The sequence below is a fragment of the Mustela erminea genome, chromosome 3 (genome assembly GCF_009829155.1).
Source record: "Mustela erminea isolate mMusErm1 chromosome 3, mMusErm1.Pri, whole genome shotgun sequence".
Taxonomy (NCBI): domain Eukaryota; kingdom Metazoa; phylum Chordata; class Mammalia; order Carnivora; family Mustelidae; genus Mustela; species Mustela erminea.
Window position 1 is genome coordinate 131,996,281 of NC_045616.1, and position 27,123 is coordinate 132,023,403.

The window sequence follows — 27,123 nt, forward strand, 5'->3', positions numbered from 1 at the left end:
TCCTCATTTGTAAAATAGGTGAAATAATTGTATCCTTATCTACATCACATGGTTATCATAAATATTAAATATATATAAGAGTAACATTAAATATAGATCAACCAGAGCTTGATATATGTATATGTATAAATATATGTATATATTTACTTTATACAGAGTGTAAATATGTATGTATATTATATATAATGTCTGTAAATATACAAATAGTAAATTATGTATAAAATATACATATTATGAATATTTGTAAGCATTTGTTAAATAAATTTAAATATTTTTAGTTATTAGTAAGAATGATAATATTATAATTTTATTAAAATACTGCTGTTACGGGCTCTTGGGTGGCTCAGTGGGTTAAATCCTCTGCCTTCCGCTCAGGTCATGATCTCAGGGTCCTGGGATTGAGTCCCGCATCCGGCTCTCCACTCAGCAGGGAGCCTGCTTCCTCCTCTCTCTCTCTGCCTGCCTCTCTACCTACTTGTGATCTGTCTGTCAAATAAATAAATAAATAAAAATCTTTAAAAAAAAATACTGCTGTTACTATTTAATTATTGGCTGTCTATAAGAATTCCTTTATGTATCATACTGAAGGAAGTAAACTCAGAATGGCATTAATTATGTAATAATTTCTTTCATAATCTGCTTCCAAAGTTTGCACTGATGTGGTAAGTCATGAAATAAAAATAAACCTAAATTTTAGTTCATGCTGAAAGCCCAGAATATTTAAGTGAGTGGAATACGGAGCATCTAATCGAGCCAGAGGGGCAAAGTTCTGGCTTCCACACATTTCTGGCTGCTTTACCATAAGCTAGAAAAAAAAATGGGCTTTTTTTCAAGTTATTCTTCAAGAGTCAAAAATGTCTAAGAAAGGAATTTCTTTCATAGAAGTCTGGTAAATTTTAAAAATTGCTCCACATCTACTGAATTCTTGAAAATTACTTTGTTTGCAGGTATCATTTTCTAGCAGGAGAGCCCAGAGGAGAGGTTCTGGATAACTCTTTCACTGGAGGAATATGTAAAACTGCCAAAAGCAGTAAAGCAAGTAATCCATACCGTGTTCCAGCCAATTTGGAAAATGTCAACTTTGAGGTATGACAGCCTATCATGGCGGCCCTCCAGTGCTGATGGTGATTAAAAGCTAAACTTCCAATGAAGAATTAGTGATGAAGGGAGGGACAGAATACAAGGGTAATGAACATTTTAAATCGTGTATTATGGGTTGGTATTTAATCCTTCCACAACCCAGTGAGGTCAGTGTTATTGTCATCGCTTTATAGATAAAAACGAATGTAACCCAATTTGCCCGTAGTCGAGCATCTCATAAGTCAGGGGTTAGTGATTTAAGGTCAGGTTTCCCAAACTCCAGAGTCCAGTGAACATTTAGCTGTACCTTCTCCCACGCAGATAAATAAACAGTTTACTTGATTCCAAATTTCCTCGTACCATAGCTAGTTCTCTCAGATAACCTCAAAAGTGTTGTGGTTATATAATAGAGTGCCTGGCTTCTTAAAAAAATCAAGATGAAGCTAAGTGTCAGAGGGGTAGTTCTTCTTACCTTTCTTCCTATTTTATTAGTTGATTTGGTTTTCTGTTTGTTTTCCTCAGTGTGATGAGAAATAAACTAGACTCCCAGAACCAACCCCAGTGCCTTACACACAAGTGCTCCAAAATTCTTGAACTAAAGTAAACAATCCACTTCTTTTAATTTATGATAAGAGAAACAGGAAAGACAGGATTTTAATAGTAATATCCAGGCATACAAATTTGACAAGCTGGAGAGAATTTCAGGGGTCCATTGATTTCTGAAACTGCTTTATGGATAGTATAAGCTCAGACAGAGATCACAAGTAGGCAGAGAGCCAGGCAGAGAGAGAGAGAGGAGGAAGCAGGCTCCCTGCTGAGCAGAGAGCCCGATGGGAGACTCGATCCCAGGACCCTGGGATCATGACCTGAGCCTAAGGCAGCTGCTTTAACCCACTGAGCCACCCAGGAGCCCCTGAAATAAGCTTTAAAGACAGAACTAACACCCAAATATTTACATATAATACTGTTATGTTGGAGGATGTCTTCTAGCACTAAACAACCAATCCATATGCTGACTTTTAAAATACAACAATCCTCCCCCAGCAAATACTTCCTATATTCTCAGCAGGCATCTATTTCACGCAGTTTTACGAGCAACATGTTAAACTCAGCTCATGGAATGAGGGAAAATTTGGACAAATTTGTTATCTAAACATATCTAAACAATACTTACAGTTTTGAAAGTACTTGTTGGAAGTATTTGCTTACATTGTTTTACTCAATTCCCATAACAATCTTCCCAGAAAAATAGAAGATTGTTTATGTCCATTGTACCCATAGAAGATCCAAGATCTGAAGCCACTAACAACTTTCTTGGAGTCATGCAACAAGTAAATGGCACATGCAAATGAGAACTCCTGGCTCCTAGTGCAGCGCTACTTGAGCTAGGTGAGACCTTGACAGTAATAGAAAGAAAGACATTAACAACCGTGTAATATGTGCCAGGGTTGTGTACCTTTCATAAACTGTCATTTATAAAAGGTATCACTTGGGAGGTTCGCCAAGGGTGTGTTAGGGTGAGCTCTTCCAGTTTACAAGAGTGAATTGTTAAATTTTGGGGAACTTTTCAAGCCAGTTTATAAACATAGTCACTACTAAATATTAAGTACATAATCTTACAATCACATAAAAATATTAAAAACTTAGGTAATAATTATTCAAAATTTATCAACTCTCTATTATTTTGCTACATATTCCCATCTACACTCTTGAGGTTACGTACATCTATTGTATCAATGTAATGAAAATGCTATATAATAATTTGCTATCGTACATCTCTTTCTAGGATTGAATTAAGAGACACCACACAGGTAGCTTGAATCAGGTATGGTAGGAATATATACACCATAACCAAGGGCAAGTGCTGTAGTAAGTCACAGGTTTTCCCCCTCCCAGAGAGTTGGTTTTTAAACAGTTACCAGCGGACCACTGGATCTGCCCACATAACTTGGTAACCCAAGTCTGGGTGGCTAGTTACATCAGGAAATACAGCCCAAAATTCCTCCTTCAGAATAAGAGACTGCTTTCATTATCAGTGTAGATTAAACACTGTTGAACCTTACTTAAGAAGCTATCTGAGTTGATGTCTAACTATATGTCATTGAATTTTAGGTAATATTCAACTACTGAGGAAGGTCAATAACCAGATCCAAGGTGAAAAGAGACCGGTTGACTCTTCACCGATCTCTATATTGCTTTGTTCATGCTGTTAGCAGGCAGCTGTGCAAATCTAAGCTATGCCTTAATGAAAACATAGAGGAGGAGAAAATCAGCAGACACCTGACTTCCCTTCTTCTCTAGTACTGGGGTTCATTAAGATAGATGAAATAACAGGTTGGCTTGTACAGATGAGAGAGGCTCTTGAAAGGAAAGGAGGGGAAGACATTAGATAGGAAGTCAGATTAGAAGACCACTGGAAGAACTCTGCCCCTTAGGGATCCCCCAGCTGCTAACTGCAGAACTCAATCACCATATAATTCCTGCACCAGCCCCCAGAGTTGTACCACTTACTCAGGAAGACTCCTCTCTTTTCCTAGGTGGCGCTGCTTCACTACTGGTTGTATGCCAAGCATTTGCTGTCAGCAGCAAAGTGCAGAGTGTGGTCACCACTGGACTCTGATTCTTAACAATACATTGCCCTATTTAGGCATGGCCCCCTGCTGCATCCCAAAGCTATGAAAACCTTCAAGTCCTCCCCAAATCCCTTGTGAAATCCACAACTTCAGGTCCTGTCTCTGACCCTCACGCACAGGAAACCAGGTGCTACCCAGTCCTCTCTATTCCCGCAGTCCTGCTTATCTCTCCTCTCCTCCTTTCTACAAACCCATCTTTCTTTAAACTAAAAAGTAAAAGTGTCGACGCACATAGAGTCCTATGTCATCAGCCCACTGGATCTACAGACAGTGAGGATGGATGGGCTCATATATGCATGTAATGATAGGTAAATGAGGATTAAAACCTTTCCCCAGGGCGCCTGGGTGGCTCAGTGGGTTAGGCCGCTGCCTTCGGCTCAGGTCATGATCTCAGGGTCCTGGGATCGAGTCCCGCATCGGGCTCTCTGCTCAGCAGGGAGCCTGCTTCCCTCTCTCTCTCTCTGCCTGCCTCTCCGACTACTTGTGATTTCTCTCTATCAAATAAATAAATAAAATCTTTAAAAAATAATAATAATAAATAAAACCTTTCCCCAGAGTTTGGGTAACATCTCTTCCTGGGAAAATCCATACTTTCAAAAGTTGCCTTGGCTTTCTATATTCCCTTTCATGGAACAGCATTTCCATCATCTCTCTCTCTCACGCTCTCTCTGTCCTCCCTCCCCACGGCTCCTTGGTCAACAACTTCTGTGAACTCAACTCCTCTTTCAAATGCCCCAGTTTTCTCTCTACCCAACCACCACTGCCCTAGACCTGGCCATTATCCTGTATCACGTGGCTTATTCCAAAAGTTTTTGCAACCACTCCCCTGGCCTCCACTTTATTGACTATAGTTAACATGATCTTTGTAAAACACCAAAGTGATGGTAACACTCTCAATATTTCATTCATTCAATTCACATTTTTAAAGAACCTGTTATATGCAAAACCTTCATTAAGAAGTCAATCCAAATACTTTCTCAGGGCATGCAAGCCCTGCCCCAGTTTCCCAGTTTTACCTAATTTTTTTAGTCCTGCTCACCCATAAACCTGTCCTTCCAGCAAGTTAATATACATGGGCAGAGTTTCCCTGAGCTTTTGCCCAGGATACCTGAGCCCTCCTCCTCCCACACTAATATATTTTTCCCTTTACGTTGACATGTCTTTTCTTGCGTAAGAGCTTAATTCATAAAACAAAATATTTGTATTCTGAGTTTTTTAGAGAAATGGTAAAGAAATGTCAGCAGCTATATTTAAATATGATTTTATTGCTTCATCGCTATCTAAAGAGCTTCATTTATGGGCCCTTTAAATGCTAACTAGCATGCATTGGAGTATCTGAAAGTAGCACTGAACTTTTGACTGTGTCTTACTGTTGAGCAAGACTCTTTTGCAGCTGGGTTATTTTGTCTTTCCTTCATTAATTGTACAAGCTATTTGATTGTGATATGCGGTTTGCCTCACAGTGCACTTTAATATTGAATATTTTTTTAAAGATTTTTATTTATTTATTTGACAGACAGAGATCACAAGTACAGAGAGGCAGTCAGAGAGAGAGGAGGAAGCAGGTTCCCTGCTGAGCAGAGAGCCCGATGCCCGGCTCCCAGGACCCTGGGATCACGACCTGAGCTGAAGGCAGAGGCTTTAACCCACTGAGCCACCCAGGCATCCCTTAATACTGAATATTTTAAAACCAGAAACTTTCCCACTACAAACCAGAAGAGCATATTTAACATAAAATACTCTTCAATCAATTTATTTTGAAACTTTGTTTTTTTAATTCATCCACTGTCTCTTTGTAGCAGCATAACCATAACAGGGATTTAATTTGTACTTGGAAAATTCCTGCGCCACTCGTAGTCCAGGTCAAGTTCCAGGGGTAGTGTCTTTCTCCTCTTCCCCTACTCAGCCAGCGAAGGCGGAGAATCAGCTGCCAGGCAGAACCAATCAATTATTTGGCCTCTGCCCCGCAGACATAGCCAGTAGAGCGCTGATGCCCAACATCTAGAGGAGACTAAGTGGGTGGGAATGGAAGTAGAACAGGGTAGGACAGAATCTGTCCTCCCCTTTAATAGGCCTCAGGGTTCTGGGAGATACCTTCAATTAGATTGCAAAGAGCATCAGAATTCACAAGCAGACTAAAAATAACCCTTGTTGCTTATTACTCTGTTCAGTCTCAGTTTAGGAGTAGTTTGCTTGATGAACATTTACCTTGGAGGGGCCTCTTTGGGTTTTAGGGTTATTTATGCCAATCCCATTAGCAGCACAACACTTTCCACATTGAATTAAGTGTGGGTGATTGTATTTCTCCTTAACTACTATTGACTCCCTGAGGACAGGAACTAATTTTTCCTTTATTTCTAGCAAAATTGGTCTTAGACAAATAATCATTGAATGCATAAGGGAATGAAGGTTCATTTCATTAAATCTTAACAAGTAGCTGTAATATTTCCTAAGTTATGTCTTATTTCATATGGATTTTTTCTCCAGGTAAAAACTGAAGAAGATGATTTTGAAACAGATTTCTACAAGGACTTAATTCCTCTTACAAGTAACAAAGATCGACAAGGTTCATCTTCAGGGCGACACCAAGAAGGTGTTTATGTACCAATTTTTTATTCCTCAAAGAAAACTCAAAGCACCACTCATAAGTATGCCTTCAAACAAGCCATAGAAGCCTCTCACAAAAAGGTAATCAAAATGGTTCCCAATCTGTTTATTTTTTTTTTTAATTAATGCCAATTCCAGCAACCTTCCAATGAGAAGGGTATAGCTTTGGGCATCAAATCAGTAAGATTTCTAACACAAATTTAAATAGATTTACCTTGTTATATCTGATTTCGGAAATTATAGAGGTGATACATATAATAATGCATATATTTGGCTGTATTTATGGTTGTGTTCTCTTTGTCTTACTGTTTTAGGTATATTTTTTCTAAACCATATGTAACAGAACTTTGCTTTTTTAATCTGACAGGTCTTAGCTAGGGAAATTTCATCTTCCTTGATTTAATATACCCACTGAAATACTAGATTATATTTCTTCCTTTTTAATTTTTCTTACTCATTTTATTTTGTTGCTGTTTCTTATTTCTTTAATTTTGCTATCTTTGTCTCATTTCTGTTTACTGCTTCTTGTCCTTTTGATCATTTTGGAAGTGCTACTAAACTTTTAAATTCTGCTTGTGGTTCTCTTTCTTTAATTAACAAGCATAATTAAACCTGTGTTTTTCTTTTATCACATGAAGTAATATCTATAGTTCCCAAAAGAGGTTTTACTTCTCTATACCCCACCCCCACTATTTTCTTTACCTGTCTGGTCCCCACCACTAAACCTCAGTTTTACTGAGATAGTTCAAAACCTCTGTGTTCCCTTTCTTAGAATTGTTTTGTGTTCATTTTTATATTTCATATGTCAGTTTGTATTTTATTCTGAGTCTTATATTCTCTATTTAAAGATTCCTCAATAACATTTATAAAGTTCATAGTCTGTATTTTATATTTGTGTTATATTTTATATATTGTATGTGTATGTGTGTGTCTATACTTACTTACTCCCTAAGTCCTTATAGATCTAATATGCTTACATTTTTCCTGACCAATAAAGGAATATCTTGGCCAAATATAGGAATATTGGATCATAGTCTTCTTTTCTTGGTAATTGTTGGATATTCCACTATCTTCTACTTTTCATTGTTGCATAGGAAAAATCACATGCAGGGCTGATTTTCTTCCTTTTATTTTCTCTATCTGGAAATTTATAGTTTTTATTGTTGTTTAGAATTTGGGTTGTAAGTAAGTATTTGACTTCTTCCATTAATCTTGCCAGGAAACAATGAAACTCTTTCAATATGTAAAGAAACATTTTCATCCATTAACCTTTCTTCTTCTTCTGTTGCTTTTTCTTTGATTATTTGTATATTAAAACTCTTGGACACATTTTCCAATTTAGGTGGTAGATTTATACTAGACATTTTTAGACATTTACAAATGTATTTTAAAATAGTATCTGTTCCTCACTACAACCACTACTGTGTACTATTTTTTTTTCCAAAGAGATGAATGGGAAGACTGAGCCCTGAATCACAGAACCTGAGGGGAGAGGTGAAAAGAGTTTCCAACACTGGAACAGATGGGACCAGCAGCTGGAGGGCACCATTTTATGGCTCCTCCTGTCTTTACCATAGTGCCTCTCATATTTTATTTATTCACCCATTCATACACTTACATAAATAAGAGATTTTATAACACTTTATCGATAATTTTCCTAGGCACTTCATTTATCTTCAAAAGAACACTAAGAGAGAATCAGAGTAAATATTTTTAATAACATTTTACAGATGAGTAAATTAAAGTCCATACATTTATTTTTAACCCAAGAGATATTTATCAAGTATCTACCATGTATTATGTACTACACTAAAGTCCAAGAAGCTAAGTGTTCCTATGATCTTACAGAGAGTAGATGTCAGAGTTGGGCATTGAAATCAGTTTTTTCTGATTTTTTCCCACTCTTCATATCACTACGTTACACTTAAAGCTATCTGCTTATTCATTCATTCATCTATTCATAATTTAAACAAACTATGAAAAGAGTAGAGTTCTGGTGATATGAACACATAAAAGAAAAAAAGAGAGAATAGAGTAGATTCCTTTTATAACATAAATTGTTAGTGCACTTTAGAATGGGCTATAGGTAGCATAGTGTCCCTCAAATTTACCAAATTATATTCTTTTTCCTTTAAGTTTTTATTTTATTCCAATTAGTTAACATACAGTGTTCTATTCATTTCAGGGGTACAATATAGTGATTCAACCCTTCCATACATCACCCGGTGCTCTTCACAAGTGCCCTCCTTAGTCCCCATCACCTACTTCACCCATCCACCCCAACCATGTTTGCTCTCTATAATTAAGAGTGTGTCTGTGTTTTTTTTAAGACTTTTTTTTTTTTTTTTTTTAGAGAGAAACACAGAGACAGCATGAGTCGGAAGGATGGAGCTGAGGGAAATAGAGTGGGAGAGGGATAAGCAGACTCCCCACTGAGTAGTTAGCAGGCTGCAAGGCCCAGTCCCAGGACCCTGAGATCATGACCTGAGCCAAAGCCAGATGCTCAACCAACTGAACCACCAAGACACTCTAAGAGTCTGGTTTTTGATTTGTCTCTCTTTCTTTCCCCTTTGTTCATATGTTTTGTTTCTTAAATTTCACATATGAGTGAAATCATTTGGTATTTGTCTTTTTCTGACTGACTTATTTTGCTTAGCATCTTTCCATGTCATTGCAAATGGCAAGATTTCATTATTTTTTATGGTCAAGTAATGCAAATGATTTTTTTTTTCTTTCAAGATTTTATTTAAATTTAAGTTAGTTAACATGTAGTATAGTCTTCATTTCAAGAGTGGAATATAGTGAGTCATCACTTACGTATAACACCCAGTGCCCATCACAACATATACCCTCATTAATGCCCATGACCCATTTAGCCCATCTCCCTTGCAAATTATATACTTAAAACAAGTTAAAATCAGAATTACTAGTAAGCAAAACATCCCTTGGCCCTTCTCTTAACTTACTGATTCAGAATATCAGGTGGGGCATGTGATTCTGCCTTTTTTTTTTTTTTGTAAGTCCCCAGCTGGCTCTAATAAATATATCCAGGATTAGAAAAAACTGCTTAAAAATATAGTCCATAATAAGCAGGAAAATGGAGATACTGTAAGAGACATAGATATATATATCGGTCTCAACTTTAAGATTTGCTTCACAGAATTGGTTTATAAATGTTTCAGAGAAATGTGTTAAAGGCAGGAAGGGGGCCAGGGTGTAAAGGAATAGGGTAGAGAGAATGGAAAGAGAGAGAGAAAAGTGTGAATGGTGACTCTTTTTCAATCTTTGTGATTATTTCTTTTCTTTTGTGTTAGCAGCCATTTTATGCCTTAATTATAGCACACAAGAAAATAGCTATTTAATAGTTTATAGCTACGATAAAGTTCATTTGCTAAATAAAGTACACTCCTCTCTCTGTTATTACTCAAACATTACACTTTGCTAAAATTGAGAGATACGTAAAGTAGAAATAATATTTTTTACAACAGTATATGTGGATATACTCCGAAAACTCAGTGGATATGTAGAAAGACAATTTAATGGAATGAGATTTGTGTATAAGACCAACCACCAAATCATAAATTAACCTGACATAATAAGAAATTATTAAAAAAAAATACACCTCTCAAACAAATATTCCAATTTATGGGTAGAGGAGGGAATATAAATAATGTTTAATTTTAACCCTAAGTAATTTTGAATCATAGCATGTTAGAGTTGAAAGGGGTGTGGTATTGTCACCTGTCACACAGCCTTCATCTGTGCCCGAGGTGACATTTCACAGACATCTGAGGCCTGGGGAATGTACATGCCTTTTTCCCAGTTAAGGACAAACTTGGGACTTGAGCTCAATTGCATAACTTCCAATTCAAAATTTATGCAATTCTTCTTCAACGTTTCGCATTAGCAAGAATTTCTAAATACTCAGTAGGGACGCAACCATGATTGACAATCAAGAATGAAAGATTGACTTTTCCCATCACGGATGTCTTTTTGGTAGATCCCCCTACCAAACGTAAGCTTCTACCACACAATTCACATTACTGAGATAATCTTATCTGTTGCGCACTTTGAACGTTTCAGGAAAAAATCCTGGGAAGTAAAACAAAAATTCTAATTTTGTGTGTGATAGCACGCCACAGAGAGTTAAAGCTGTTAGCAGACTATGGCCGGGATGAAGCTGGTGATAAATGGACGACATTTAAAAGCTTGACACTTCAAACTTTCATTGCCTTTAATCATCTTGGCTTTTTTTTTCCTTCTTCTTTTTCTCTCCTCTTCCATTTAGGATTCTAGTTTTGCTAGGATCCATAAAGTGATAAAAGTTTTAAACTTCACAATGAAAAGTAAAGATCTGCAGCTTTCTGATGTCTTTTTGAAAGCACTTAACCACCTGCCTCTGGAATACAACTATGCTTTGTATAGCCGAATATTTGATGACTTTGGGACTCACTATTTCACCTCTGGCTCCCTGGGTGGCGTGTATGACCTTCTCTACCAGTTTAGCCTCGAGGAACTCAAGAATTCAGGTAGGATTTTTGCAGCCCTCCCTCTTTTTCAACTTGATTCGACTACCTGCAATTCATTTTTCTCTTACTCTGTCATTTTAATTCTTCTTTGTCAACTTTTAGACTCCACTTTATTTCCAAAATAGTATGAAGAACAACCAAAAGGTACACACTCAAGCAAATAAAATAAAAATAGAAAATTAGGAACAAAAAAGAAGGAAAAATAAATATACATTCCTCTTTGACTGGACATTGGGTTTGTTTCTGAATTTCCTGACATCTGGGAACATCATAAGCTACACAGTAGTAATAATCTAAAAGAGAGATGCATGCTATTTTTCTCAAGGAAAATGAAATTTGTCCTGGAATTAAACTCTAAAAGATAATTTACTTATAACATTTTTATAGGAGATAGTAATTTTATAGAACAATAGTTATAGGAAATTCACTAGCTTTCCTTTTCTTTTAATGATTTTTAAGTAAAAGCCAAGGGCGTAAGATAAAAGAACAATTAAAGACTTGACAAGGGACTAAGTTAATGTGAGCTAGATACGCACCTACTGTTGATAAAACTTGAAGCCTGATGAGAAGCACCTTTTTTTTTTTTTTTTGAGGAACGTTTGCAACTTTATATTTTGGGATATAATCAGGGATATTTTTCTGCTTCCCTGTAAGCTTTGGTTTATAAATAAGCATTGGTTAATAAATAAATCTTGGTTTCTTAACTATTACCTTAAATTGCCAATAGTAATTATTATTACAGCTTAAGCACATTGGATCAATTTGTTTTTAGACTCCTTTGTGAAATGACATAGGGCCCTTGTGATGATTCTATCATGTGAGTCTTAAAGACATGGTTGGGAGACTTTATGGTAACCAGAACTCAACTGACCAATTACCCCAGATAAATAAGAATTCTTAATCAGGTGACTTTTATATGAAAGAAAGCAGGGGGTGTCTGGGTGGTGCCAGTCAGTTGAGTGGCCGACTCTTGGTTTGGGCCCAGGTCATGATATCAGTGTCCTGGGACCGAGCCCTGGGACTGGCTCCATGCTCAGCCTGGAGGCTGCTTCAGGATTCTCTTTATCTCTCTCCCTCTGCTCTCCTCCCTGCCCCCCTACCACTTTTTCTCTTTTGTTTCTCTCTCTTTTAAATAAATAAATAGATCTTTAAAAAAAAAAAAAAGAAATCAGGAATTTATTCCAAAAAACAACATCAGGCCAACCTTCAAGTCACTCTAGTGTCAATCCCTCTCTTAAATCTCATCATGGCAAATACTAATGTTTAATGTGGCTCTCCTCAGTTATTCCAAACTTTAAGTGACTAGCTACCCCTCATTATCTACCTTCCTAAGAAAGAAGATGGGATAAATGTTTTTGAGAAGGATTTTCAGTAAGAGGACCTAAAACAGTTTTACCTGACAGAGTCACTGAAATCCAAAAGATTTATGCTGTGGTGGGCTTTCAGATTGCCTAACCTTATGTTCCATTTCTGTTATTCTTTCCACTGGAGCAATGTCTGTATGATTAATTTGGTATCTTCTGCCATAAGAATACCACATTAATGCTAAGCAAAAATGGTTGTGCAAAACCTCTGGCTTTTGACTGGTTTCATCTCACCCCTGGGATGAAATTATTTTGGTCGCTTGCTGCTGTAGCCCAGAGAATAATTTCTCACTTGATCAGCTATACTCATCATGCATTCACAGCAAGGCTTCTAAAGGCTTAGACATCAGGTCAGTTAAAGAACTATGTGAATCTTTAATCAACCATTCAGCATTTTAATAGTTGAAGACCCATGACCAAAATGAAGTGATGAACTATACTTTCCTACTGAAACATTCTCACCTTCCATCTCTTTCTCTATAAATAGAGGTAGAAACAGGTGCATATAATAAGGGAAAGGAAGGAGTTTGAGATGTGATAGGAAACTGGAAATATATGACCATATACACCTACATACTCACAGACACAAATGCTATATATAGATATGACATATCATATATACTTTAGAGTGTACATGTGTCTATTCAGTTTCTATATTTAATATTCTTATATATAATACATGTTCTTACATTCAATAAGTATATATATATATATAATATGTATATATTTCTCTGAGTCACAATGATACTGGTGCAGTTTTAATCGTGGTTAGGATGAAACACATCCAGATGGAAGAAAATCTCAATAAAATGAGATTTCTCTAGTGGGTATGCTTACCTGTTTTTGCCCACTCTCTAGATGAATATATACTCTGGCCTCCTCTCACTTTTTTCCATTTCCTCTCTCTTTGCTGAGTTATAACATGGAACTACAGCATAGGCTTAGCTTTTATTTGCTTTATTTAATAAGAAGTGTATCCCTTGTCATTAATTTCAAAAACATGACCTGAATATTTCATAGTACCTTTTCTCCCTCAGGAAGAGGAAAACAAAATTAAATTGCTTTTTATTTGCATCATTCATTTATTCCTCTATTGTTCAATGTCCCACAGTCAATTTAAAACCTTGAATAAGAGTTGACATTGCTTCAGTGTGCTCGGTGAACAGAATTTCAGAAATACAGTAAAAACATTAAACAATTAAACTATCATAATGTGCGAGATGATAATTTTAAACATCTTTTGTTGAGAAGTCATTTCTTATTCCAAACTGGAGGACAATTACAGGCCTCACCATTTATCCGTATGACATTTTTGACTAACACTGTTGACCTCTGCCCCGTCAGAGCAACTGAGGACATTTCTGAAATACTTGTCACTGTGCTACATCAAAAGGACACTCTGGTTTGAGAGGCCAAGTGCTGCAAGCTATAGGAAATACAGGGGAAGAAAGGCTTATATAGAAATTCACTGATAAAGCCTTGACATTGTCAAAACTGCATGACCAACACCATGGCTCATACAAGGGATTCATCATTCACATCTTCTAAGATTCTCCCTTAGCCCTCAGAAAATGAAATTAACTAAGTTGATAGCCGATGAATTATGTTATAGTTACTGAATTGGATGCATAAAATTTAACTTTCATTTATAAATAATAAAAACCTAATGAAAAAATTTAAAAAGGATGGGAACTATGCACTATAGACACATTAAATTCCTAACATGGCTTCAACGTTTGACTGACCTACTTGTTAGAACAACACTACCAGAAGAAAATGACTCATACTTATTCAGCCTCACCAAAAAAGAAAACCAGACTTTTTTTTTTTTTTTTTTTGGTTAGAGTTAAAGATTCATGGTAAACTGGTAAACATGAGGGCTTCAAACTAAGAATTTTTCACTGCCAACTTACAGTGCATCTTTTCAAATGTGTCCAACAATTGAAAATACTGTGAAGTAGGCAGACCGCATTCCCTTCTACTTGGCCTCATTTCTCACTAATCTGTGTCTTTAGAATTCAGTTTCAGCATCACACCCAAACGACACCTCAAGCTCTAAAAACACTCATCTGCTGACTATAATCTATAATCCTAAATATCAGGATTTGATGAACTCCTTTGCTTTGAGTTTCTTAGGAGCTGATACTAACAGCCCTATCTCCTCTCTGCTCATGTTTTGCAAGGCAATTTTTAAAAATTAATTAATTAATTATTTTTTAAATTTCTTTTCAGTGTAGCAGAACTCATTGTTTATGCAGCACACCCAGTGCTCCATGCAATACGTGCCCTCCATAATACCTGCCACCGGGCTCACCCAACTTCCCACCCCCCACCCGCCTTTTCAAAACCCTCAGATTGTTTTTCAGAGTCCATAGTCTCTCATGGTTCATCTCCCCCTCCAATTTCCCTCAACTCTCTTCTCCTCTCCATCTCCCCATGTCCTCCGTGTTATTTCTTATTGCAAGGCAACTTTTGACTAACAATGAAAAAACTGAATTCTTGTGTCAGCTGTACTTCGATTTAAATAAATTCCGTTAAAAACAAAACCCAAAATCTGGATTCTCATTTTACCATTTCTGGTAGCAGGTCAAGAGGCTTTAGGTAGCTGTTAAAAAAAAGGAAATGTTGATTCTCTTCAGATTACCCCGGATAGGCAGCACCAACTCAGCCTACAAATAGCCAGACCTGTTTCCCTGCACTGTGTCCCACTTAATCCCTGACGTTGCATGGATTTTGAAGTCATTGAGAATACAGGCAAGGATGGGAGTGTGAAAGAGCGACTCAGAGGTCAATTTCTTCAACAAATGATGCTCGGAAGTTTGGTAAAAGGCAAGAACAATGAAGACTAAAGATGTTAGAACCGAATGGCCTAAGCCTTGGAGCGCCAGGGTTTTGACAAGACTTCTGTCTTATGGCAGCACCAGGAAGCTAGGAAGAGATCAACCCCAGCTCTCCAGGGCTGGGAATGAAGCAGTATCCCCCTCCCTCCAAGACATGAAGAGAAACAAGGAGTATAGGCTTGAATGAGGATAAGGAAGAAAAGAGTCAGTGAGGACACTGAGAAGAGTTCATAGGTCAGCAAGTCAGAATTTCTGAGAGAAAACAAAAGGGTTTTGGGGGGACAGGTGGAATGAGCAGCTAAGTCAGGGAGACGAGTATGAGAATGAGTGTTCAGGGAAGGAGGGACGAGCAACAAGATTTCCATTCTACGTGATGACCAGGGAATAAATGAGGTGGACTCTGGCCTCACAGAATTAGCTGTGCCCAAAAAGTAGGCCTGACAGGGGCACCCCACGGAACATGTGTTCATCTCTTCATCTGTGGGGCTATCGAGTGGCTGTGGCCAGTAGGACAGGCAAGCTTGGGGGCTCCTTGTATGTAAGCCACAGGTAGAGGCCAACATGAGCCTCATGGGATGGGCCACAGACACCTTATATTTGCCTCTTAGGGTCAGTGCTGACAGGAGAGACATCAGGGACTCACAAATGACTCTTCTGTTCAGGATCATCCCAGGGCTTGTAAAGGACTGAATCTGGAGATGAAAGCTGGAATCATGCCAGTTTACTGGAACTGGAAAAAATGGGAGCCAATACCGAGTATTTGTAGCTCCCCAGTGTCCAGAGCCCCATGCCCTTCTTCTCTGACTTCTCAGGAGTGCATTCTCAGAACGTGCTGTTTGTACTCCCCTTTCCTAGGTTTAACAGAGGAAGAAATCCAAGACTGTGTCCGGTTTGAAACAAAGAAACGCTATTTGTTTATTACGGTAACAAAAGTGGAACACCGATGCACCAAAAACAAGATGTCCGAGAAATACGAAGGTAAGGGTACTTCCTCTCTCCTAGCAGCTTGCCCTGTCCACAGGTGGCTGACTGGAGTACCACGTTACGTTTCACTGTGCTATTTTTAACTTTCCTTTATTTCATTTATCTACCTCAGAGCCCTCTGTGTGGTGGGGGGAGAGGTGAAAATAAAATATCATTAGCACTACTTACAAGAGAAATATTTAAGTTTTTCTTGATCTTATATTTAGGTTGTTTAACATATATCAATTCTTCCCAGGGACCGAACTCCGTATTAAGCACTGTGATGTAAAAATGGGTGTCAAGCAGCCTTCCTATCAAGGAGGTTACAAACTACACGTATAAACAACCATTAAAAATATAGGCTGATAAGAGTCTATCAGTCTATAAGGCTCCAGCAACCATGCCAGAAACCTGAGTGTTGTCTTTAATTTCACCTTCTTTCTGGCCTCCATATCCAATGAGTAATCACTCTACATCCTTGATACTTCTCCAAGTTACCCCCATCTCTTCGTTTCCACAGGCATGCCCTGTGTTCGTTATTTCCAATCCAGATTACCGCAGAAGTCTCCTAACCAGTCCCCATCCCCTTGGCTCTCCCAAAGCCTTCTTCCAATCTCTTCTACAGATTTCCTGTGACAGGACATTTCCAAGGCAAACTTTAACGTGCAATTTTCATGCCTTAAACATGTCATGGTTTCAAATAGCCTTAAAGATAAATTCCTGCATCTCTCTCGCTCTCTCTCACTTGCTCTCTGCCTAGCTGAACTACATAGTCTCCTAAATAAGGCATACTCTCTCTTGTGATTTGCCATAATAAATATCTCCTTCCTCTCTGTGAAGTTCTCTTGGTTCCTTACTTTGCCTGACTGAACGCTATTCATTCTGCTAACAACAAAAGGAAGCAGAATCATAGAAACTCCTAAAATATGAAGCTTATATTCTCCTGGGGAGACAGATAAGGAATAGATAAAAATATTTACTATAATAATAAATAGATAATTTTGAATATTCAACCATATAGATGATCTACATGTATATGCCCATGTTAAGCATAAGCAATTTAAGAAGAAGGTGATTTTTATTATTGATGGACTACTTTGTCCACGTATCAGTCATATGCCATTTAAAACCAATTTTGACTAAACATAAACACATTTTTAAAGTCCTCAAAGAAGCTGTTCTGCTCATTTCATTTAAATGAGGACAAAGGAGTTCAGTCATTATGAAAGAAGAATAATTTACGTGCAATGTAAATTATGACAACTATGCATGCATATTACAGCAAAAATCAAGAAAGAACATGCGAAACAAATAACCTAGTAATATAAACCGAAGTATTGATATAGACTCTATACCAGTTTTTCATGCAAAAATTAACAACAATGTGAATTCAATAAATCAAGTCTCAGAAGCAAAAAGATTATAAGAATTAATTAAAAAGGCAAATTTCAAAGCTAAGGTACAAAGACAAACAAACATTGAAAAATATCACCATTATACTTCTAAATGAATTAGATACTGCAAGAACAAAATATAATTGCCTGAAAATAAAACCAAGAAAGTTAATCACATTCAGAAGGATTTAAAGTAATTCATAATAAATGCAGAGAAAATTTAGATATTAACATTTATTAAGAAAAATCTAATGAAAATGGAATGAAAATACAATTTAATATAATTGTCAGATATTTTAGGATGTGGAAATTTGTATTCCTGCAATAGAGATCCCCAAAAATCAAAGAGGAAAACTGTTAAGAAAAGAAAAAAAAGACACAACTATATATGAATACCTATATATGAATACATCCCTGAAATAAAGAAACAAATTTGTTTTGATTATATGCATCAGAGATATGGTTCAAATATATAACTTCAAGACAAACCCTAACTAATTTACTATATACAGTTTTAAAAAATGAATTATTCAATTATCTTGACTGAAGGAACAAGTCTCCCACAGAACAACCAAAACAACAAAAATTGTCTGTCCTCAGACTTCTCTATAACTAAATTCAATGCTATAAGACAATAATGTCCACAAATTTCTGAGAGAGGGGAAAAAAAGTAATTTCCTATATAATGGTAAGATGAGGACATCTCAAAACCTGAGAGAATTTTGAGAATATACTTACTGGAAAAAAAAAATCAAAACTGCCCTGTTATCAATTATAAAATTCATCCAACAAAGAAATGAGAAAATGTCAAATATGGACCCACAGTTTTCAGCTTGTAAGAATGAGGTGAGGACACTGCAAAATCCGAGTGTATTTCAATGGTGTCCATACTGGTTTATCCATTAGCCATTGCTACCCATGTGGCACATTGCTAATACTCCTGAATTATGTGAACTCTCTAACTCGAAATGTTTCTAGGGAATATAGTCACTTCTAAACCTGCAGGATGAAGTCCAATCTCCTTGACTTTCCATCCAGATCCTCTCTGTCTTGCTGCTCTTCCCCTACCTGAACCTTCAACTTCAACTCAAGTGGTTGTCCATGGGCACTGTTTCCAGAACTTGGAACCATCGGCCCCTCTCTCTGGGTCTCTGCCCGTGTTGGGAGGGCATTGCCCCCTACCATGTCTTAGCTTTGCCTCAAAGTCCTTTCATAGTTCTATCCTCCCTAAGTGCCTAAAATCACAGAATTCTTCCACGGCCCTAACTCAGGAATCCTGAATTGTTGCACCACTCTCTAACACTAAGACAAAATGTTGGGTTTTTTGTGCACCTTTTTTCCCCCTCCCTAACCTCCCTTCTTATCTTCCTTCCTTCCTTCTTTCTTTCTTCCCTTTTTTAGTTCTCTATGGTTTTGCTAATATTATTTATGTACTTATTTTCTCTTCTCATTGAGAGTCTATGTCCTTCAAATACAAAAGCCATATTTTACATTTCTCTCAGTCTTTAACCTAGCATATAGCAGATTCTCAACAAATGCTTATTAATCATGATGAAAATTTGCCTAATGTCAAAGCACGTTTAAGAGTAAAACATACATGAAAACATACTCTGTCGACGTCTGATCCTGAGCTTCTTTGATTAAATCACTGGACTCCAAACTTTTAAAATCTGTAATTATATCATTAAATTTTTTTTACTATATGTCCCTAATATACTTACTTAAAAAATACTAACAAACTTTATAAATGTAGTATTCTAAAAATATGTTATGCACAAAAATATATACAGACATGGAAAAGAGAAATTTTTGAAATATAGCTTACATGAAATAAACAGAATTTTTCAGTGTCTTGCTCATATTATGACAAATTAATATTTCATCAAAAACCCCTTGAAATTTTTGATATGTTTTGGGCAGCTTTGGTATCAGTCTCATGTTGTGGCTTACGAGAAGCTTGTGTAAGTAACAGAAACATCTGTTCTTCTTTCTACTACCATCCTTAATATGCATTTCCTTCCTGGAATCTTTTTAAACCACTCATTATCTTGCAAGAATTAGTTCTGTTCCAGCTAGCTCATGGAGTATAAACAGACTTAATGCTTACTCTTTCTTCAGGACCCCACGCTTATCATATTTAACTCTTACTGGTGTCAATCCATTCATGAAATACATGATATCAAGCCAAATGTGAACTAGCGTGTCAGAGCTACTGATAATTGGTACACGATATATTGACAAATACTAATTTCTCTCCTTTTTTATACGAAAAATAAATACAAAACCTCTAAAATGTTTTCTTATACCCCATCTGTGTTATCTTACACAACCTCACTTTGAAAGGGATATACTACTTTCTTCACAGAGAGAGTACTTCACCCACTGGGCTCTTGTTCTAGATTTTCACTGTAGAACTTCAAATCAACGGAGCCATGGCTGATCCGTACTGCACAATAGATGCAAAATTAATGCCATAAACTCTCACCCAGAGCACTAACCTCCTCTTCATTTGCTTTTATTTCTCACTATGATTTCCTATTACCCAGTCCCTACCTTTGTTAATTAAAGACATCATTAACTCATAGGAATTGTTTTTGAAAATCTACGTAAAAGATCTGCACACTGTACATTAAATATCATTGCTCCTAATGAAACAACGTGCCACCTCTTATCTTGAGGCTTAACTTTTTCTTCCTCTTTTATTAGTTGTACCTTTGCCCCTGTCTTTGAGCTTAAAAGCATTCTATCAACTTTAAATGGAAATCTCCAGCCTGGCAGTCCACTGATTGGATATCAGAAACCTGGTGATTTGTGCTATTCTGAAGTCCCAAGTCATATGCTGATACACTTCAAAAGTGGGAGCTCTGGCTTCCAAGAGCTGGGAGCGGAGTAGCCTGGACTGGGGCAGCATCTACGCCCCAGTCTATTCCCTCTACCCCACCCCTAGTTACTGGACATGTGTTCAGGTTAAATTACCTCTAGCTTCAGCGCCTGTGTTTATAATAATATCTACTTCTCAAGATTGTTGTGAGAATAACTTAAGACAATCAGTGCAAAGTGCCTGGCATAGACAAGTTGCTTAATAAATGGGAACAGCTAACACCGTTATCATTTCTATTACTGAACTCCCTGGAGGGTTGAGGCGGACTGTTCTCTCGCCTTTCACTAGCTTTTTTAATGTAGCTACATGACTACCATCTACTTCTCCTCCCATGCAAACAGGCTTTTCTTTAAAGTCTGAATGTGCAGTAAAGTTAAATGAGTCATTTTCTTGAAACACCTTGCAGGTTCGGTTTTGCAGGGAGCAGAGAAATCTATTTCCCTGACTCGAGGTGGGAGGAGTAAGTACGCCGCCGCCTTGGTGTGGGAGAGGGGGACCTCTGGTCCTGCGGAGAAGGAATTTTCAGAGTGGTTAGAATCCGTGAAGGAAAATCCCGCTGTGATTGACTTTGAGGTAAGAGTCAGAAATATTATGCGTCAGAGAGCCACAGTGGTTCTCTAGCAACCTAAACTGCACACCATGCAATCCCTTTTCCGTTTTCCTCGCACTTGAGAAAGGAAAATGTCTTTCTTTAGTGTGCATTTCTTTTTTAAAATGTTAAATTATACATCGATTATGTTTGCTCTTCAAATGAGCAATCTCTGGTAGAATCCTTAGCATACATAAAATACCAGGAAGGGTAATTTATTTTTAAGATTTTATTTATTTATTTGACAGAGAGAGAGAAAGGGAGCACAAGTACAGGGAGTGGCAGGCAGAGGGAGAGGAAGAAGCAGGCTCTCCACCTCGCCGGGAACTGGAGCGGGGCCCCCGATGTGGGGCTCAATCCCAGGACCCTGAGATCATGACCTGAGATGAAGGCAGCCGCTTACCTGCTTAACTGACTAAGCTACCCAGGAGCCTCCAGGAAGGGGGAATTTGGGGAATACATCTGCTCAGGCTTGCCTTAACTGGTGCTTTTCAGTGCCCCGTCTGCATAATAAATCTGACTGGTGTACCTTTCTTGCAACTTTTTATTCCATGAGCATGCCTAAATGTTCAGTCTAGCTCTGTGGGATAAATGGGGTCTTAGACCCATTTGGCTCTCAGTTTCTATCACCATTGATTAAAATTACCTGTCCTGTATTTGTTAGGATTACATAAAAAGGTGATTTTTATTATTGATGGAATACTTTGCCCACATATCAGTCATATCATTTAGAACAAGTTTTGACTAAGCATAAACACATTTTTAAAGCCCTCAAAGAAGCTATTCTGCTCATTTCATTTAAATGAAGATAAAGGAGTTCAATCATTATGAAAGAATAATTTACATGCAACGTGAAGATACATTGAGCTCCACAGGCTATGAGGGGAAAATGAGATTTGGCTGCCCATCTGGGCACCTGTGACTCATATGCTGCATTACATAGTCATTCCTTTGAGGTTTTCAAATGTTAATGAAATGAGCCCTGATTTTGTGTTAGTTCTATTCTTTGTTACCGTAATTCTTCCATTCATCCTACGGTCAAGTTCTTCTCTCCCGCTGCATAGTTTCTCATCTGGTCCCACCAAGAGCCAATCCTGTCTGTGGAAAAAAGAACACAGAAAGCCTCTCTTCACCCTCTCTAGATTTTTCTGCTTAAATCAAACCTAATGAGGTTTTGGCAGAGCGTGCACGAACCGCCCAACTCTCCATCACCTCTCTCAGTGACTTGAGGCATGTATTTGTTGCTTACTGAATAATGTGGTGTAAGTCCAAGGAAGCGACACCTCCCGGGAGGCTTCCTTCCTAGCCCAATTCCAGGGAAGGTAAGCACCAGAGACATCACATCAGGGACAAGAGAATCCAGCTAATCCTGTAGAGAGCTGCTCTACCCTCCCTAGAAAGGAAAGAAAAGAAACTCCCCTGCTCTCATGCAGAGGGTTTTTCTCCACTAGTTCAAAAAGCAGATATGCTATCTTGCACAATAATCCCTTTGATGTGTAAGATTTTCCAGACCTTTCCTCTCAGTCCATGAGAATTGATCAGTGATGGCAGCATATGCCCAAGGAATGTGGTGGACCACACCGCCTCTCTACCATCTGCTCTTAGCTTGCTCCCATCACGGACTTGGTGAGAAACATCCCCTGTGCGGTGACAAGACGGAGCAACCTCAAGAAAGCTTTCCGAGAATACGCGGCCAAGTTTGACCCTTGCCGGTGCGCTCCATGCCCTAATAACGGCCGCCCCACGCTCTCGGGGACCAAGTGTCTGTGTGTGTGCCAGAGCGGCACCTACGGAGACAACTGTGAGAGACGCTCCCCAGACTATAAATCCAGTGAGTATCCATGACCTCCTGTGGGGGAGGCCCCTCTTCCCCACCAAAATGTGTCCTAGGTTGGTCAAGGAAAACAGAAATTTTATTTTTCACCTTATGCAAACTCACAAGGAAAAGAAGCCTATAAAAAATTAGACTCTAAAGTCAAACAAACAGCCCTGGTGAGAGTGAGGCTCTGCTGTAACCTACCAGCTGTGTAGCCTTGGGAAGGTCACCCAACCCTGCTCTGCTTCAATCCGTTCATCATCAAATGGGGACAATGCCAGTATGTACCTGAAAATTTTATATATGTATGGAATAGGCAGCACAATGCCTGTAACCTGGGCACCTGTGGCCAATAGTAAATAAATAAATAAATAAAATAATTTATTAAAATTAAATCATCAATTTAATTTTAAATTAGTTAATTTAAATTTAATCTAATAAATGTATTTACTTTAACTTAAAATTTAAAAATTTAAAATTTAATTTAAGAAATTTAACATTTAAAATTTAATTTAATAATATAAATTGATCATTTAAAATTTTAAATAATTTAATAATTTAACACTTTAATAATCTAAATTAAATTAAATTGTTAATTTATTAAAAATAAATGAAATAATAAACCATACTATAAAATAAAGTATGTGATACTGTTGTTATAAGCCTGTTCTGTTGTATAATGTAGAATGACGATGGCTTTATAATCAGAGATAAATTAAGCCCCCACCCAAGTTTTCATACAGGGCTAAATAACATTCATGGCTACCTCTAATCCTCCTTAGAAAGGGGATGTGTCATGTGGGTAAGAATGTATTCTATTACCTTTAAGAAAATAATCTGATATATATTCTATTCAGAAGTTTGTCTTTATACATATATGTATGCATCTACATATGTGTGTATGATAGTTGATAGTCGAAAATGATTCATAATTATTGCCATTTTACTCAGGCTGTGGGAACAGGAAAGGGAAGTCAGGCAAGGTGTCAGACCCTTTGCACAGGTAATTTCTTTTAATCTTCACTATAACCATGTGATGGTCCTCAAAGAATCACACAGCTAAAAAGTGAGGGGACCACGTCAGCTGGCTTCACATCCCCAGCTGTCTCAGCTGCACCAGGAAGGCGGGGGGCTTCCTGTGTTCCAGATGCGGTGGATGGGAGCTGGAGCTGCTGGTCTTCCTGGAGCGCGTGTGATGCTACTTACAAGAGATCCAGAACCCGAGAATGCAACAACCCCAGCCCCCAACGGGGAGGGAAAAACTGTGAGGGGGAGAAGCAGCAAGAGGAGCACTGCACGTTTTCAATCATGGAGAACGAGTAAGGATGGGCGACGGGGATTTTTTTATTTTCCTCTAAGGAAAGAATCAGAATTTTACCTATTCCAACACAGTGTGTTAGTGGGGGTATTGGTGGATCTGGTGCTACCCATTTCTCTCTAATGTTTTCTCTCTATATATCTACGTGTACACATTCACATGTAAATGGGTTGTGTGTTATGTGGGTATCTATATACACCCACGCACACACACATTTGTTACATTATACACGCATATTTACTTTCCTCTTTTAGTGGCCAGCCATGTGTCAGTGATGATGAAGACAGGAAAGAGACAGACCTCCCTGAGACAGAATCAGATTCAGGGTGTCCTCGGCCAATTCCTCCGGAAAATGGATTTATCCGGGTAAGCATCCTGACCTTCACTTCGACTTTGGAATCCAAACCATAGAACATAAACTAGGCATTTTCTTTTATTTATTTATTTTTATTTATTATATGTTTAATCATCTTCTATTGACTTAAAAATTAATACTTAGGGGACGCCTGGGTGGCTCAGTTGGTTAAGCGGCTGCCTTCGGCTCAGGTCATGATCCCAGCGTCCTGGGATCGAGTCCCACATCGGGCTCCTTGCTCGGCAGGGAGCCTGCTTCTCCCTCTGCCTCTAGCCTGCCACTCTGTCTGCCTGTGCTTGCGCTCTGTATCTCTCTCTCTCTCTATAACAAATAAATAAAAAAAAAAAAATCTTTAAAAATTAATACTTAGAAACACTCTACCACGCCTCTGTCTTGAATTCCCTGAAGAGGTCTCCCTCCATACCTGGTTGTTAGACCAAGCACAGCAGGTCACCTACGTTTCTTGGCACTACTGGCTCCGAAGGTAATGATCCATTATGTGAATGGAAAGTGGAGCTTGGCCACAATATCGGTTCAGATGACTTGTGAGAATCTGAGACTAAGATCTGACTGTTTATTTCTAAGTCTGAACAAACTAATCTGCTATCTAAGACGTGTTTTCAGAGAGAAAACTTAATCACAGGAGGTGTAGAGCCTATAATGCCTTAAGTTAGAAACCTGTAGAATTCTTCAGCAATCAATACAGTTTTAATACCTTTTAATTTTATCTTTTTTTCATTGAGCTGCAATGTTTCTATGGTTTAAAATAACTAAATATGTTTGTCAGACAGACCTGTGGTTGAGATATAAATTAGACATATAATATTTAAAATGGATGACAGAAGGCATGCTCCTTAATCAATTTTACCTTCAAAAAACATTTTTTAGCTTTCTTAAATTCAGCATAGCCTTTAATCTTTTTCCTACTGTGTCATATTTATGATCAAAAATCAATAACCCTCAATTCTCCAATGCCACCATATAAATTTCTATGGAGGCTAGTTCGGGCTAATGTACCCTCCGCATTCATTTGTCTTCTGCCTAAAAATTGTAAGGGGAGGAAATATTTTAGAGTGAAATAAATGTCATTTAGTCCTTAGAACAGAGATTCGAGAACTCTACAGGGCACTGGAGGGCTTGTTAAAACACAGATTGCCGGGTCTCTTGCCTGGGATTTCTGATTCAACAGGTCTTGGGCAGCACCCATAAACCGTCCTATCTAAGGAGTTCCCAGGTCATACTGATGCTGCTATGTCCAGAGCCACACTGTGGGAATGAGTCCCCCAAAAACAGGGGTCAGCAAAATGTGGCCCACAGCCCAAATCTGGCTGCCATCTGTTTTCCTTTCTTTTCTTTTCTTTTCTTCTTTATTTTAAACAAAGTTTTGTGGGAATACAATCACACTCATTTATTTACGTATTATCCATGGTGGCAAAAATGGAGACCTGAGGAGTCACTGCAAACCCCGTGTAGCGAGGAGCTGTGCTAGTCCCTGGCCTAGAACATACTCTTCAAAATTACATTTTGTCAGGTCCTGATACCCAAATAATTATTAACCTGTTTTTGCCAGCTTCTCGCAAACACTGTTAAAATGATCAACATTCTAATTTTAAAAGCACACAAAGAGTTTCAACAGTGATGCATTATTCAAATGACTCTTTTTATAAAATTAGATGACGTGTTTCCATTCCTATGAATATATTTATTACTTTTTGTTCTCTTTTGCTCTTTATTAAAGACCCACTCTCTACTGACAGTAGTTTTTACTCAAACGTAATATAATTTTGATTTTTCCTAATGAGTACCTTCTGGGATTCCCTGTAGAAAGATAACCCCCTTGTTCTGAGAGAGAGGCTATGCCTCCTTCTCGGCTAGAGCGGCCATGTCCTTGTACAGGAAAGTAATCGCCTACCCCCGCAGGCGAGCGACAGTGACGGTAGGTAAAGCTCTCTTGTTCAGTCAGTCTAGCAGATGTGTTGGTGGAAGTTTGAACCTACACTCACAGGTTCCAGCCTCATAAGATAAACAGAAGCAGAAGCACAGGAACACATATTTACTTGGGGAGAAATGCAAGAAGAAATGTGCAGACTTTGAATAAAATATCCACATCCTTAAAGCTACGCATTAGTCGATTTCCCTTGGAAACAAAGCCACACCCATAATAACCAGTAGTGGAAAAATCTTTTAGTAGTCAGGAAAGTAATCCTCTTCTAGGAGAAAAGTTGAATTATGTGGCCAAGTAATAATGAAAGTTGACAACAGAGCTTTTTTTTTTCTACTTCCCTCAAAATTCGCGATTTCAGTTCTCAGAGAGTAACTTCCTAGTCAATTCTTTGCATTTTTCTTCCTCTCAGTAAGGAAAAAGAGTGTTACATTACTGCCCCCTCAGAAGAATGGTGTTTTGCATTCTTTCAGCAGAGTTAGTAAGCCTTTGTAAAGACAGGTGAGGCAGAAATCTGCTAGTGGAAGTGCCACTCCTGGGTCGGGAATGAAGCTGCAGTGTAGCCCATGTTAAAAAAATAGGTCTTTGTACGAGTTTCCGCCAGACCTGAGAGAATGGTGCACCTCATGAAGCTGGGAAAGTGAAGGTTTTCATAGAGGAAATTCTATTTGAGTTGGGTCCTGAGAGAGGGAAAGACAGAAGGTGTGGAGCACGGAGGGAACAGCCTGATAAAGACATGGTGGCATGACTGAGAATATCACGTTCAGAGAATGGCAGGAGGTTTTGTTTCGTGAGAGGTAGGTTTTACAGGA

General features: G+C 38.0%; 1 protein-coding gene across 1 annotated transcript in view; it reads left to right on the forward strand.

Annotated features, from left to right (window-relative positions):
- The window catches only part of C6 (complement C6), a 60,929-nt gene that overhangs the window by 16,927 nt on the left and 16,879 nt on the right, over window positions 1–27,123 (forward strand). The window contains exons 7-14 of the mRNA XM_032337510.1: window positions 948–1,086; window positions 6,201–6,401; window positions 10,609–10,849; window positions 15,909–16,031; window positions 20,698–20,864; window positions 22,486–22,711; window positions 23,844–24,015; window positions 24,269–24,380. Of these exons, the coding sequence (XP_032193401.1) occupies window positions 948–1,086; window positions 6,201–6,401; window positions 10,609–10,849; window positions 15,909–16,031; window positions 20,698–20,864; window positions 22,486–22,711; window positions 23,844–24,015; window positions 24,269–24,380 (1,381 nt within the window). The remainder of the gene's footprint in view (window positions 1–947; window positions 1,087–6,200; window positions 6,402–10,608; window positions 10,850–15,908; window positions 16,032–20,697; window positions 20,865–22,485; window positions 22,712–23,843; window positions 24,016–24,268; window positions 24,381–27,123) is intronic.